Here is a 16,504-nt window from a genome sequence, read left to right on the forward strand (position 1 = left end):
CTTGAACAGCACGAGCAAAGGGAAGGAGCAGTCTGTTCCTCCCACAGAACAATGCCATTTAAAGACCGTGGGAGCTTTCCCCTTTTGCAAGCAACTAAGCAGGGAGCTAATAACTGCACCTCTGGGCTCTTACATGTCCTACATGGTTCAATTGTTATTAAGAGAGATTTGCATTAGGAGTGAGAACTGCATGATCTAGTTGTTAGCATATGCAACGAGTGCATCCAGCAGTCAGGTTAAGGCACCATGTTTACAAACTTCTCAAAATGCTGCTGAAAAAAAAAAAAATCTAAACCAACAAGCCTGATTACGCTTTTCCAGAATAAACAGCTACAAAAATGGGAGTGGTGTCCAAAAAAAGCACAAGCTTTCAAGCCCAGATTTTCAAGAGAAAACATTTACTTTTGGATTGTTTGGGTCTTGTGTGATAAAGGATTTCTGTAAAAGACAAGCAGAGGTCAAGCCTGAGCCTTTCCTAAGCTGCCTAAAAGAGTGACAGCACTATCACTTGTACTTCAGAGAAGCTAAGACAAAAATGCTTGACAAAAGAAACTCAACTACTGGGGCTCCTAGACACTATCAGCTGCTACTGAACACTACAATTTACCAGCTATTTGAAATAAACATTGTCATAATATGAGCTGCTTTTTGACATAGTAGGAGGAAAAACATATCATCTGTTTAAACACTGTGTTCAGTTTCAGTCTTCAGAAATAATAAGCAGTGTAACTGTACCTACATCCTGAGCTGAAATAAACCTAAACCACAGAGTGCCCGTGGTCTGCTCCACAATACTGACTCTGACCACACATTTATAGATAGAATATAAATATATAAAATAAATGTGTCGTACGTGTCCACCTCTTTCCACTTAGGCCTAAATATTTCTATATGGCACACAGCACAATCACCATTTCATCACAACATAAACTGAGAAGAACAAATACTGTCTATGCTCATTTAGCTTAGAAGTTCTTGGGTTTTTTTTTACTTAGCACAGTAAATGCATTCTGATTAAATTGTGCAGACAGATTACAAAAACAAATGACTTCAAATACAACTGCACACTTAAAACTTACTCAAATTTGAACTTTGAGATTAAAAGTTCAGATTAATCTAATATACCAACCGAAGATAAAGCTATGCATAAATAAATGTGTAGACATTTTCCAGTCAGTGAAAACAGTATTTTTAATACATTTATTTGTACAAAGAATACAGACCACTTACTCTCCTTCAGTCTGATCCATTTGATATAAAGCCACAAATATTATAAATCTGCATACTAGTAAAGCACAGCAGCCAGTCTGCCCACAACAACATGAGATTCCTACTGACATACTGCAGTGTAGGACCACGTCATTTGAAGAAAAAAATATACCATTCCAAAGATTACAAGGTTTAATTATACAACCTCCAATGGAAGCGTATAATGGGAAGCTGCACAAGTAAATCCCCAGTGAATATTATAAAAGGTCATTAGTCAAAATTCCAAATATAAAGACCTGACTTTCAGGTCAAAAACACACAATCAATTAACATGTCTACTTTTGTGCATGCAAGTGAGTGAATAAACAATTTCTGTATCTGTGCATCTTGCTAGTTTTTAATTCAAATAACTGTTCATGTGAAGAATCACACAGCTGCACAGGACTCAACAGTACTGCCAATTTCAAAGTAACCATAGACCTACCCTCATGAAGTCTACATCACAGCAGTTCTTCAGATGACAGTGGTCTTTGTCCTTTCTTCAACTTAAGAATTTCTTTTCTTCTAATCTTCTCCACAAACAGAACAACCAGAATACAAATGAGAATGCTATTATACAGTTTGCAAGAGCTGAGCTTTTCATCTCCTAATACTGATTCACTCAAAAATAACAATGTAAGGATATTTACATAAAAATTAGAATATAAATAATTATACCACACCATGAAACGCTAGAAACAAAAAATACAAAGCCTATTTTACAGCATTAGCTATCTGTCAACCTATCAAACAGAATAACTTAATATTAATACAGCCTGGAAGGTAAACATAACCTTCAGGCTAATTTTTCACATGGCTGTTTGTCAGTGCAGCATAAAACATTTCCATAGTGCAAATCTTACCAACCATATGAAATACACTGTTCCCTCCAGAAAAATGCTTCTCCTTCCACCCACCCCACCATAAAAACACTGAAGAGTCACTGTGACAGCTCACATCTCACACATGGCATTGCTTGAAACATACTAACACGGGGTTAATTTTAACACTGAAAAGAGGTTAAACAATGCTGAGAAATTAAAAGAAGATATGCTATAGCTGGAAGACATGAAACTCAAAAATCTGATCTGTGGAAGTGGAAGAATAAAGCTGTCCATCGGTCTTTTTTTCATCTACTGCAAACACTGTATGACAACACAGCACATACTCCATGCTGTAGCCACAGCTCTAAGATTACTTGAATTGCTGAAGAATCACAGTGTTAAGTATATCTGCTTCTCGTAGTGTCAGGCTTTCATCTGTTAGCTCTTTATTTGGAAAGGTCGTCACAAGAACAAAATCAGTTGTTGCAAACGCAGGACGGGACTGGATAATGAAATCTCGAATATCTTTAATCCTGTGGAAGGGATATGGACATGAGAGCTGTGTATGATTCCATTCCAACTTAAATCTCTGAAGACAAAGAACACAATTGTCCAACAGACTAAAAACCTGTTTAATATGTCCTAGTGGTTTTGCATTTCAATGTTACCCATATTGCTGAGGGGTTGCAGCCTAGAAATGTTTTGTTTCTTGCATACAAAACCCGAGGGATTAGTTTTCATGTTGTTTGTTTTCTCAAATAAGAGAAATAAAAGTATTAATGTTGAAGTGTAACATAAACTGTTAAACTACTGTAAAGTGTAAACTACTTTTTCAATTCCAGTTGCCAAAAATATTTTCATTAGTATATACCAAAAAGATTAAAGTCTTAATGGAAGGAAAAAAATCTTACAACATATGGCAGTGAGAAAGCAGAGGGGAATTATTAACACACCTCCACAGCAAGCAGGGGAAACCTGCTTTCACTTAGCACTGAACTAGCAAACAGCAGTTCATAAAACAGACACAGCATAGCAAATTTAGCTGTACAAAACATGGATAAAGGATGATTTTTAGAAATAAAAAAATAACTCAGTAATAAAACTGAGAATAACATCTTTGAAGGTCTACTGAGATAATAAGTTGGTAGATTCACTGCATTCAAATAAGCAGGCACTTCAGCTTTCTATCTTCAAGTCTTATGATGCAAGCAGTGCACTTTAGTAAGTCATTTTGATCAGGTGTCAGCAAAAGTAACTATGAGAAAGGCAGTAATTATTAAATAAGCTTCCATCAACATAGCCATTGTTAACAGTTATTACTGGGAATTTACCACTTCTTCAGTGCAGAGAATATAAAACATCATGGCTACAAAGCCTCTCTAGCAGCCATACTATTAAGTAATTTCTCCAACTGCTGCTGGAAGGAAGAGTCTGAGCTGGTACTGTAAGTCTACTAAAGCATGAGACATCACTGATGCTATTTCTTCTCTATTGGCACCTCAGCTAAAGTTATTTTCTTGTGGTCTATGTCTTTTGTCAGGTGAAGAAAGCTGCGTGCTGGCTCTGACGTTATTCTGAACCAGAAATGGAAGAAAAAAAGACAAGTGAACTCTCAAAGCCATGTAACAGCTTTGTAAAGAAACGTGAGTCCACACTAAGACCACCTTCAAGGCAGGATTCAAGCTGAGCTGCAGCTGTGTTCTAACATAATGGTGCAGATTCTGGAGCGGGCTAACTTAGCCTTACTTGCTGTCAAATGTGGGTAGAACTACTATCCAAATCTCTGCTTTCTGCTCAAAGTTCTCTCAGCCACGTAGAACAGCAAGTGCAAAGCATAACTTCACAGAACTTTGCTCTAAAACAATCTCTTAGACAAATAAATGAAGTTGGCCAACGCCATTTGTGGTAATGCCCCAACAATGTCAATAATAGCAATGGTAACTCCAAACAACAGTCTATTAAAAGTTGACTGGTCACCTAATAAGTAAGGAGGAAAAGGCACAGGCATTTAACACCTCAGTATTTAATAGCAATGATAGATCTTGGGGTGCCCCAACTCCCAAATTGGAGTATCCTGGCTTTGCATCTGTAGTCAGTGGAATGTAAGGGAACAACTGTATTAGCTCAACATTCCCTAAGCTCACAGAGCCAGGCAGGATTCAACCCAGAGTACAGAAGGAATTAGCAGATGTTATAGATGGACCTCTCTTGAAATTTTAGCAGAGGTCATGGAAGTCAGGAGAGGTCCCCGCTGAATGGAAGGTGCTTAAACACCAAAAATATCACCAGAGACAGTCAACACCAGTTCATCAAGGGAAGCCAGTGGGTGTAATCTTTCTGGATTTCACTAAGGCCTTCGCTACTGTCCCTCATGGCATCCTTCCGGACAAGTCGTCCAATTCTGAGATAAACAGTTTCACATCATCATGCTGGATGATGAACTGTCTTGATGGTAGCATGCAAAGGGTTGTAGTGAATGGAGCTACAATCTAGCTGGCAGACGGTCACCAGCGGTGCTCCCAAGGGCTCAGTTCTACAGCCTGCTCAACATTTCTTAGCAGTGCTCTAGATGCAGTACTGGAGTAGTACTACTATAGACTTCTGGATAACGCCCTCAACGTTTGACCTCTGGGTAGTCCCAAAAGAGGTCATGCAGTCTGACCATGTGATCTTTGAAGGTCTCTTCCTACTGAATTACTCTATTCTAATGGGTCTAAACATTCACCAAGTTTCACACACCACCCATCCCTAGCAGACAACCAGCCATTGTTTGCCTGCACCAGTCCGGCCACACACCAGAATTTATATGAGCATGGTGTGACCATATACCCTCCTGACTACAAGATGCAGTCTACACTTATAAACCATATCTCATTCAGTCACAGCTTAGTCAGCTTCAAGTACAATGAAAGAGAAAGCCGGGGCTCCAGACTACGGCAGCAACCCTGACTATACTGCAGAACACATTATACTCCACAACGGCTTAAAACAAAGTGCCAGAATCACCTAAATCAGCCACTGGCTTCTCCCACAATGAGCTCAGGGTTGAGAGCAGTACACTGAAAGGTTGTCCAGATGTCAGTTTCCTCAGGAATAGTAAAGGGATCTCATACCTTATCAGACATTCATTATGGCTGATATTGAGTTTTTACAAACCACAGGACATCACAGGCCAGGAAATTTGAGACTTCACAGTTACCAAGTATCCCATGTTTTCAATCACAGTTCTGCTCTAATAGTCAATTTACCAATACATCTCTGTCTATGAAAACATTGCAGAGCTGTGGTATTTTTGGTGGAACTTCATTTCCCTCTTTTTGGTGCCTTGCTGATATTTATTTGATGATAAAGCACAAACTTACCAAAACAGTTAGTCACCTGTACTGATGCAGACTTAATTTACCTGTGTGTTTGATTAAATCTTTGTATTAAGCGGCTTCCATCCGCTAATCTGATTTGAACTTTAGTCGCTGGGACGGAATCATCAATCAGAACAGGTGCATTAAGAATGGATTTGTCCTCTTCCTCTGGAGATGAAGGTGTGCTGACTATTTCAGGCGTGAGGCTACACAAGTGGAAAAAAAAACAATACAAGAGGTAAAAAACATTTACATAGTTTCATTTCAAAGACTGTCAAATTCCACATATATATTTCCTGCAGCTTTGTAGATCCTTACCTTTGCCTGATATTAAATAGGTAATCGGGTAGAAACTGAAATATCTTTGTTTATGCATACAGAACATGAAATACAGTCTTTGATATAAGATTTACATGCCACGACTCATGAACTGCATTTAAAAAAAATAATCACACCATTATGCTGTACTAACTGACACGAGCTACTTTAAAAATTGCTGTTATGAGCACTGTTTTAAGATTCTGGGTAAGCCCCACCTTTTTAGAGCACAAGTGGTATCAGCAGGTAATTGGCATCAACACGTAGAAAGCCCGGATTCTTTGTCCTGTGCGCTATACAAATAACACAGATCTGACAGGAGAGAACTATTCAGCTCTCTTTTTCACTGCTTACATAGCTAAGACTTCACCAGCTACCAAAAAAAAAAAAAAAAATCCTACAACGGGTGTGCATGTTCCTCTATACAGAGCCCTCTCTCTTTCCCATCTCTTTTTGTTCTGTATTTCTTTAAATATCCTGAGTAACTGCTCAGGTGAAGATTCTAATATATACAATTGTTTGCAGCATCTCTCCTACCAGAGCTTCTCATCTTTTTATTTCTCATGAGCACACTCCCTGATTTTTTACAGGAGACACAGCTTTTGTACAAAAGCATTTACTGAATTACATTACACACAACAGCATACCATTAATAACTTTTTCAGCAAACAAATATATTACATGAATAGACGAAATCACGAACAGAAGCCTAGCACTACACACAACTCAACAGCTCATATCAAATCAGTGGGAGAAGATGCTGTAAAAGCTGTAATTGTTATGTAAGAAAGCCTGCTCAGTGGCAGAGTTGTCACGGAACTGTTCACTACAACAGTAATTAAATCTGAACAGAAATTATGCACATTTGGACAAAGTAGACACTCAAAACAAAGAAATGACTTCTGCAACATTGTGTACAAGTTCCACTGGTAGAAAAATATAGACAAAGTTATACATAAGAATAAGCAGAGAAATACTGTATTTACAACAAACATTTAGCAGATCTATGAGCAGGTCAGGACAGAGAAGTAAGATTTGCCTTTTACTAGAATTATATGAAAGCTTCCACGGTTACTAGTGACAATAAAATCAGGGCTGGGACCTTGAAATGAAGGTGGCACAAAATCATTTCATATTGCTTTCATCATCTGATTGGTTCTTCAAAACTCTCCTAATTGATTAAATCCAGCTTTTGGCACGACATGTGGACACAAAAATGAGTGATTTTTACCTTCCAAGTTTTTGTCCTTCTCCACTGAAAGCTTTGAATCGCAGTCTTGGCTTCACATATTCCTGCTCCTGGTGGTCTTCCATGTCCAGGTTAACCTGGCCGCCATGAACAAGTCGCTGCAGTTCCACAGGAATTTCCCTTAATACAACAAAAGGCTCCCAGTTATGCTCTGTACTGCAACAATTACACACAGATCCTGCACTGTACATGTTAATGCTATTACTCTGCTTACTTTAAAAGCTATAGATGTCCAAATGGTTTATGAATTGGTTTCAGCTCAAAATAACAGACAAAGTTAAAAACTAAAATGAAGAAAAAAAATCAGCCTGGAAATTACTAACAAAATCTGTGGAACTAACAGCTGGCTATATAAGTAACATTAGAAGTTAAGCCACCAGAAGGAACAAAAAAAATTCAAATTTTTAAGTACTCCATGCACCTGGTGACAAATATAGAACTCATTTTATGAGTGCAAACAGAGCAGAAACCTTAAGTTTTTCATAATTTTAACCATTCAGAGAAAACATTTTTCTTCACTTCACTTGAAAGACATGCCTCAAAACTGCTATTTTAACTTACCCTCTTTTAACAGACTCAAGAAACTGAGCATTTATTGGGTCTGAATAGGATCTCAACTCTCCATCATCTAAACTGAAGCCATTCCTCCACAGTTTCAGCAAAATTTGAACCTGAGGGAAAAATATTGAAGTTAAGAAAGAAGTGAAAGATACAAAGTGAAATATACAAAGATAGAAAGTGAAGATACAAAGGTAAAGTATTTCAGTTCCCTACAGATTACCATTTATTCTAAGACCATCTTTACATCTGCGGTAAAGAATCTCTTGCTATTCATGAGATACAGATAATATACAATGACTTTATAATGAGCTTGACAGTGTTTCAACTACTTTTAAAAGCAGTTAACACTTCTTGTTGATAAATTTAGAAATTAATGTATACATTTACAAAATACCTAATAGCTGATATAGCAGTTAGAGCTCTAATTGCTGTTTCTTTAAATTGTTACACACTGAACTGCAGTTAAAGTTGATACTAGCTCTTCCCTGTTCAAATTCCAAGCATCCTGGAAGACCAGCTTCTTTCACTCACTCCTGATTTTGCAGCTTACACATACTTCTAGCCAAAGCCTGTATCACTGGAGGCACTGCAGCTCACACAAGTCTGCACCTCTTTCCTGCAACTCGTACCTTACAGTCCAGGAAGATTAGGCTTTCCTAACCAGTGAAAATGTGCTTCCCTTAAGAAAACTAGCCCTGCCTCAAATAATGGTAACCCCACAGCAACATGCTTTTGGCTTAGGAGACCAGGCCATTACTTAACAAGTAGAAGGATTTAAGAGGGTAAAAGGCATAATTTCCTGGCATGTCATGACATAAGCTCCCAGTCTAAAGCACATCCTTTAGCTTCTCTAGTTTTTCCTGCCTTGACGAGCTTAACATCAACTCTAGCCACTCAACTGAATGGCAAGATACAGAAGACTTTATTTTTATCTCTTTCTCACTTGACACAATGATGTGATCTCAAACAAAATACAAGAGGGAAGGGAGAAAAAGAAGAAAAGATTAGTTTTTAACCTGGATCATCTCCCTGATCTAACTTATCACTTCTGTGGGCTTGTAGGAACTAGAGGCTAGATTAAACTGTCTTTCAACATAACATCTTAGTTATTTGTTGTTGGTGGTAGTTTTTTCCCCTCATTGTAAGACTAGAAGTATATACAAACTTCGTTTCTTTCTGATTAATAAGCGAAAGAATTTAAGTTGTATCTAAGGCACAGGCAAAAGAAAACTGAAAGTCATGCTCAGAGTGAAAAACAGGCAAATAAAAGCTACTGATGTCTCCACGGTCCTCATATAATCAGCTGGGATGCATTTAAATGGTGTAAGGAAGAAAATGAGGAATTATTTAAAAGAAAAGATGACCTGATTCTTCCCACATTCCATCTTGAGTCAGAGTAGACTATTCCACAAACTGTGTCAAGGACAGCATTGTCAAGATGAGAAGGTGTGAGTGACCTGCACAGAGAGGATTTACAAAACCAGCCATTTATAACTTGTGCAACAGAATGGTTTAATAACTTTCATCCATTCACATGAAAGCATGCAAAAGATGACTGTGAAGATGGAGAAAAACTTTTCCCCCCCCCACCCTGTTTCTCAAGTAGTGAAATCAGCACTTTCTCAGCTGTGGGTGGGCAGCCTGTCTCTGACTTCAGCTTTCTTTCCCTCTAGTTACAGTCTGCTCTACAAGAAAAACCACGTTCTTTCCACCATACTGAAAATAATTTGCAAAGACTCTAGCATGAATTGTATATAGATGATATAAAAAAGATACAACGAACTGAGTGTTACTATTAAAGGAGAATGGGATTCTTTTAGATTATGATCTATTCTCAGAAATAACTGAAGTTTATTTCTCCAGTTGAAATTTAAGACAATTTTGAACTTGAATCACACCTAGAGAAAACTAATTTCCACTAACAAAAAATAAATCCTTCAGAGGTGTTAAGATAACTATTTTTATATTTCAAATTACTTTTGTTTTCATGCATTTACCATAAAAAAGTAAAGGGTGACAACAGAACTGCCACTATGCTCAAATCCACTTTCAGCTGGTCAACAGACAGTATGTGAACCAGCTGGCTTCAAAAATTAGTAACAAACTTGAAACAGAGTTCATGCATGTCTTTGGTAGTTTAGATGCACTTCGGGGAAAAGAGTCTTTGGTTAAGGCCCCTTTACTGTAAGAAGTGATATAAATTTGCCAAATGATTACTTGCTAGTCAGCTTCACCCCTCAATTACTGGGAAGGGACAGGAGCATCTGAACCTAGAAATCATTTTCCAGGCATATGGAAGACATCAAATTCATCATGAGCAGTCAGCACGGATTCACCAAGTAGAAGTTGGTTTTGATCAACTTTAACGAAATGACTGGCCTGACAGATGAGAGGGAACAGACAACACTGTCCACCTGAAGATCCTCATCAAGGGGATATTAATATATGGGGTGGATGAGCATACAGTGAGCTGGACTGAGAACTAGCTGAACAGGTAGGCCCAGAGGGGTGATGAGGAGTGGAACAAAGTCTAGTTGGTGGCTAGTAACTAACAATGTACTCCACAGGTCAATAATGGGTTTAATTCTGTCTAGAATCTTCATTAGTGATCTAAACAATAGAATAGAGTGCACCCTCACTATGTTTGAAGCTGACACTAAACTGGGAGGAATAGCTGATATACCAGAGGGTCACGCTGCCATTCACAGATACCTTAACAGGCAGGAAAAAGGGCTGACAAGAACCTCATGAAGCTCAACAAGAAATGCAAAGCCCATCATCTGGAGAAGAAAACACCCTAGTCAGTACCACACTGGGGGGGCACCTACTAGAAAGCAGCTTGGCAAAACCCTAAAGGACACCAAGTAGAACATGATCCAGCAATGTGCCCTTGCAGCAAAGGCAGCTAATGGTACCCAGGACTGTATTAGGCAAAGCTTTGCAAGCAGATGGCTGGGGAGGACACATCTAGAGCACTGTGTCCAGTTTCAGGCACCCCAGTACAAGAGAGACTCATACATAATGGAGAATGTCCACTGAAGGGAAGGGCCACAGACATGATGAAGGGAGTGGTGCATCCTCTCCTACAAGGAAAGGCTGACACTGAGCTGAGCTTAAAAGCCTGGAGAAGAGGAAGCTCAGCAAGAATAATCAGTCTGTAAATACCTGAAGGTGCAAACAAGACTCTGTACAGTGGTGTCCAGTGCCAGGATAAGCAGCAATGGGCACAAACTGGAACACAGGAAGTTCCCTCTGAACATAAGGAAGCATTTCTTTCTTTGCAGGTTACTGAGCAATAGAACAGAGAGGTTGTGGAGTCTCCTTGGAGATCTTCAGAAGCTGTCTGAACATGGCGTCCTGGGCAACAGAAGAGTTGAACCAGATGACCTGAACAAAGATCCTTTCCAATCTCAACTATTCTATGAAACTCTGAATAAGTACTCTGCTAACTGCATTCAAGTCATAATTAAGGCAGACTGTTCCCACAGTTTTGAAGAAATCCTTTATTTTTCTCTGTCTTTCCTACATTTCAGCTATCTGTACAGCCTTAATACTCAGAAAAAGCTAACTGGCAAAAAAAAGTTGTGGTATCATTTAACATAAAGATAACTTGCTTTTCTAAATTATGAACTACACAAAAAAGTCATTCTTTTAACTTCTTATTATTCGTATTATTTTTTACCACACATGGTAAAAATATTCAGGTGGTAGGTATTCACTAGCGAGTGTCACTTCCAATGTGGGTACATAAAAAATTAAACAGAAATCACTAATTACCAAGGGATTTAAATTAATCCAAGTCAGTGCTGTGAATGCCTACAGATCTTATTAGCTGTTGCATCTCTTCTCTGCATCAAATGAAACTTTTAATTCTAATTTCTGCTTCACAACTCAGGTCAAGAGATCGGAATGCTCCCAGCAATTCAATTTCCCAAAGTCACATCTGGTCACCCAGTCCTCCTGCCAAACACATCTTTAACATTGCCCTTAATGGTACCCACTAAATATTTTTTCCTCTGGACACACTTTGACTTAATTTCTACTGCATACGTTTCTAATGTTTAGATATTTGTCTTTCTTCATAGACAACTGCAGTAATACTGGTATTTTAAGCTGTAAACACAGTAAAGGCAGGCAATGATCAGAGGCACTGTTTATGGCTATTCAGAATTATACTTACATCTTCATTTTCTCCATATATATATTCAGAGTGCTTTTGAGATGAGTCACCCAGTCTATATCCACCACCAGAAAATGACTGAAAAATATACCAAGTAAAGCTTATTGAAAAGATATCTGAAGCAGTTTACTAAATTTATCAAGGCACAATTAAAAACAGCAAGCTTGCTCCCATGGTAAAAAGCAAGCAATTGTAATTTGTATACTTTCTAAGCAGAAAATTTTATCTAGTAATTTTTATAGGATCAATATTAGTTTCTAGTCTGTACACTTCTTCAAACATTAGTAATTCAACAGAAGACATTTTGACAACCACAGCTGACTTTTAAAAATCAACTTAATTAAAAATGAAGCATATAATCCCAGTTCAAGCTGATTCTAACAATTCTTCCCACACAACATATATAGGACAACCAAGGGATCAGGCCCAGCCAGCACAGCTTCACAAAAGGCAGGTCCTGCTTGACCAACCTCATCTCCTTCTACGATCGAGCGTCCTGCCTGGTGGGAGGGAAAGGCTGCTGATGTAGTCTACCTAGACTCCAGCAAAGCCTTGGACACTGTCTCCCACAGTATTCTCCTGGAGAAGATGGCACTGCCTAAGGCCAATGGGATGAAGTTCAATAAGACCAAGTCCTGCACGCTGGCCACAACCATCCCATGCAGCACTACAGGTTTGAGGCAGAGCAGCTGGAAGACTGCATGGAAGAAATGGACCTGTGGATGTTGGTCAACGCATGGCTAAATGTGAGCCAGCAGTGTGCCCAGGTGGCCAAGAAGGCCAATGGCGTCTTGGAGGTCTTTTCCAAACTTGGTGATTCTGTGCTTCCCTGAAATTGCATGGTATCTCATCACTTTTTTTGTTTTCCAGAACAAGCTACTGAGCACACATAATACACAACTGCATTGATCAAATCCTCCACTATGTGCCAACCACAGAAAGGCATATTTGCTGCCATGTGATTATGAGCTTCAAAGAGCCTGATGTAAATACCTTTTGACTTTTACCTTAGCTTTACTGAAGTCACTGGATGCTCTTGAAGCTTCATCTAGTGGCACAGCCCCATGTTCTTTTGCTTCTTTGAACAGTTCAGCAACAATCTTACTTGGATTGTTAGAAGCCCCAGAAATTTGTAATCCTCTGTATTCTGAGTCACCTGAATAAAATCTTCAGAATAGTAACATTCATAAGCAACAATGCTTTAAAATGACAAGCAACATTTTCCTCTTACCACTAATGAAAGTAAGTTAATGGACAAATGTGTTTTCAAAAACATGTGAGAGCAATGTCAGGAAAAACAACAAATACCTTCACAATTGTTAATTGAGTTTTTTCTTTTTAAAATACCTTTGGTTTTCTTTGTCATCACTCATGCTTCTCTCTGGTCTTCTCAAACTTCTGAAAGAATCTATTTTAAGACTGTCGAGAAAAATGAAAGAACATTTATGAAGATGACTGGTACGTACTCCTCACATGTTATCAGAGGCACTAAGTTCTTCACATCCACCTTCTGAAACCACTTATTTTCCAAAAACTAAGGAAGGACCATTTCTTAGACAAGACAACTTTAATTCTAGGCCAGATAAAATCTTCTAGAAGGTCCACCTTGATGCTAAGTTTATCTTCTCATCATAGCTTTTTGTCTAAGGTACAGAGATGCTTAATACTGAGCAAGCCTGAAGCGGAATTCTGCTAGCAGTCTCACAGATAACAAAGCTAATATTACAAGCTGAACATCTTCTGGAGAATCCTGTCCACCAGTATTAACTGTTATTTCATATTCTTCCCACAATGTTTTAGCTGATTTTGCTGCCTAGTGAAGTCACTGCTGCCATTTTTTTCCATGTCTTGGATTTCCTGTCTATGAGCATTCCAGAAACTAAGCAGAAGTAGTTTTCACTTCTAACCTACCTGATTTTAAAAACAGACAGAATGGCATCACTGCAAAGACTTTCAAAAGATGATTAAAGGCCAGTTTAATTCTACCTTAAGACGAGGACCAGTTGGTAAGCTACCAGAAAACAAATGAGGTTGTTAGTTTTCAATACACCAGGAAAAGCTGGGAGTATTTCACCATAAAACTCATCAGTGAAGATCCATGTGAGGAAGTCAACCTTACAGGCAGGATAAGAACACACAACAGTCTGCATCGTGGCAGTTTGCTTTTTCAGGCTTATGCAATGTTTCACTACAATACATTTCAAATCAGAACATAGTGGAACAGGATGTGACTTTTTAAAGTATTAGTGTTAAAACGAGGTGGCTGTACAGCTCCAAGAAGGATCTACTTTTTATTTTCTTCTCAGAAAAAAAGTACTGTTACAGACTGAAGTTGTGGGCACTAAAAGCTCTTCTGTGGCATTATTCTTCTTAGTTTCTTCTGTTTTCTTCCTTTGACACACTGTGGGCTTTGTGGGGCTTGTACTTTTATGCCAACTGTCCTATATTTGGTGAAGGTGCTAGAGATTACACAACAGTATTTGCTCCAGCAGTGCCCACAGACATCTGTGAAAGACAAATAGATGACTTCAAGTGCAGCACTACATTTCCTTCCAATTAATACTGCTCATTTAAAAGGAAACTGAAGTCAATTAAAAAAAAAAAATCTCATTTTGGATACCACGCAAATAGCAAAACTGCAGCCATCTTTTCTCCCTCAGACACATTCCAGCATAATTGCCAACAAAGAGCAAGTGCTTGCCAATAGCTGTCACACTTGTATTTAAGACACTGTATTGCAGCTTCCTCTTCAGCCGGAACGGGAAGCTGTAACTTCAGGATAGATACTGGTAAATGGAGTTTAGTTGAACTTGTTTATAAATTCTGATCTATGTAGCTGACGCTAGGCAGTTTTATCAAAAAAAAAAACCCAAAAACAACTATTATTCCACAGTTTTCTCATTTGGTGCTAAGTTCCCTCTTCCTAAAGATCCTCATTTGCAAATATACTTGAGGCCAGTGTTGCTGACTAAGCTCTTTTTCTGCTATTTGACCTCTTTTGAGATGGAGATTCACATTGGCAGCAGTGAATGAAAGACAAGCCAAATACAATCCTTGTATGGCCTCACTGACAGCGATGATTTAAAGATTCTTAGAACAATTTAAAGAACAATTAATTAAGAACTGGCAAGGTTTCTTTATAAAAGTTTTAAGCTATATTGAATCTCCAAACCCTACACAAACTGCAAACACTACAGGACAGCAAAACCTAGCTTTATACCTAGAAACACATCGTCCATCCACCCAACAACTTTATCACTAAGTCATCCTTATTTCTCTCACCTCCTATTAACTCACTACTCACTTACCTGGCTAATTACGTAAGTAATCCTAACCTAAAAAGAACACTCAGAGCAGCTCTCATCAGGTTTCACACAAACACGTGCTGATTTGCTGAACTTTGAAGAAGGAAATAACTACAGTATTTTTCTGACATAGCAATTACCTGAATTCTATCCCTGGGGGGGAATAAAACAGGCAACAGTGCATTTCACTTGGAGCATTTTAATCTTATCTCACACAAAGTGGGTTTAAAGCAGTATGGAATAGAATATAACACAATGGCTTCCAAACAAATAGAATTAAAAAACACATTCTGAGAAGATTGTGCATTATTACAGGGATTCCAAACTTTTGATTATGAACTGTTGTAGACAAAAAAGAAGACAAAGTAGTTAGGATGACAACATTACAATAGCTAATACAGAACCTACGTGACACATTCCTGAAGTACAAATCATGCCTTACCCCTTTGAATTACTCATCTTTGTAGCTGTTGGTTTGTCAGGACACAACGACTGCCTTTTAGCTTCATCTTCGTATAACTCTGCCAAGGCCAGCTGTTGGAAACAGTACTCTTTTTAGACATCCAGAGCTACATATGGAACAGAAATAAGACACACTAACGCTAAATGTGCACATCAGCAAAAAATTAGAGATGTCAACATGAGGACTTTCAACGAATTATCTAAACCCAGTCTCCTTTCTACTTTATTTAAAAAAAAACATAAAATACTCAACACGCTTATGCCAGAGTGACCTGCTTGCACTTGAACCACACCATGTCGTGTCAAGCTTCAGAATACACACATATATAGCACATATTTAAGTCGCAAAGAATCCCGATAAAACTGGGAAGCAAATCAATTTTTACAACAGTATGACACAGGAACGGAAAATAAAACCGCAGCAGGAGTAACTTCAGGCACACCCGTGTGCTCTGAAGCCCGGCCCTGTGGGTACGGCCCCGCCTGCAGCCTCCCACCTCACGGCAGCCCGGGCAGGGCCGGGAGCGCCCCCGAGCCGACGCTCCGCCCCGCCGAGGGACCGGGATGCCCCTCCCCGCCCGCTCACCTGCAAATCCCGTGCGCTGGGCGGGCGGCCGCCGCCGCGAGGCTGCCGCTCCCTCCGGAGCCCGGCGCCAGCCGCCGACATTTCCCCTTCCTGCTGCGCGGGAGCTGCCCCGTCGTCCGCCATCTTCTGAGGGCGACAACCCCTCCCGAGGAATATCGGGGGCGGGGCCAGCGCCGCGCGGCACTTCCGGCCACCATGGCAACGGGGCGGCCCCGCCCACGGGGCCGTTTCCATGGAGACGGCTGGAGTCCCGCCGCCATCGGGTTGGGGCTGGGCTTCTGTGCCTCTGTCCGTGTCCTCTCGGGTGGTGCCTGCCATATCCCTGCCACTAAGGGCCTACAGTGACTCTTCAGTCACTTCACCCTCCCCCCTCCCCCTCCCAATTTGGTTGACTCGAACCAAGCACCCACGC

General features: G+C 39.6%; 1 protein-coding gene across 1 annotated transcript; it reads right to left on the reverse strand.

The window, feature by feature from the left end:
* Positions 1-229: 229 nt before the first annotated feature.
* On the reverse strand, positions 230-16,228 carry UBXN2B (UBX domain protein 2B). The gene is made up of 9 exons (XM_065751920.1): positions 16,093-16,228; positions 15,487-15,578; positions 13,087-13,158; positions 12,747-12,906; positions 11,740-11,817; positions 7,560-7,669; positions 6,981-7,118; positions 5,476-5,637; positions 230-2,605 (listed from the first exon to the last, which is right to left on the reverse strand). The coding sequence occupies exons 1-9, from the start codon at positions 16,213-16,215 to the stop codon at positions 2,443-2,445; spliced, it is 1,098 nt and encodes a 365-aa protein (XP_065607992.1). The 5' UTR covers positions 16,216-16,228; the 3' UTR covers positions 230-2,442.
* Positions 16,229-16,504: the final 276 nt, after the last annotated feature.

This window comes from Cyrtonyx montezumae, unplaced genomic scaffold (genome assembly GCF_038088225.1).
Source record: "Cyrtonyx montezumae isolate F1298 unplaced genomic scaffold, pur_monq_1.0 scaffold_8, whole genome shotgun sequence".
Taxonomy (NCBI): domain Eukaryota; kingdom Metazoa; phylum Chordata; class Aves; order Galliformes; family Odontophoridae; genus Cyrtonyx; species Cyrtonyx montezumae.

Coding starts and splice junctions, on each gene's coding strand:
- UBXN2B (XM_065751920.1), bottom strand. CDS start 16,215: ATGGCGGACGACGGGGCAGCTCCCGCGCAGCAGGAAGGGGAAATGTCG. Junction 11,818..12,746: donor GTGACTTCAGTAAAGCTAAG/GTAAAAGTCAAA, acceptor TATATTTTTCAG/TCATTTTCTGGTGGTGGATA. Junction 2,606..5,475: donor AGATTTAATCAAACACACAG/GTAAATTAAGTC, acceptor TCCCTTCCACAG/GATTAAAGATATTCGAGATT.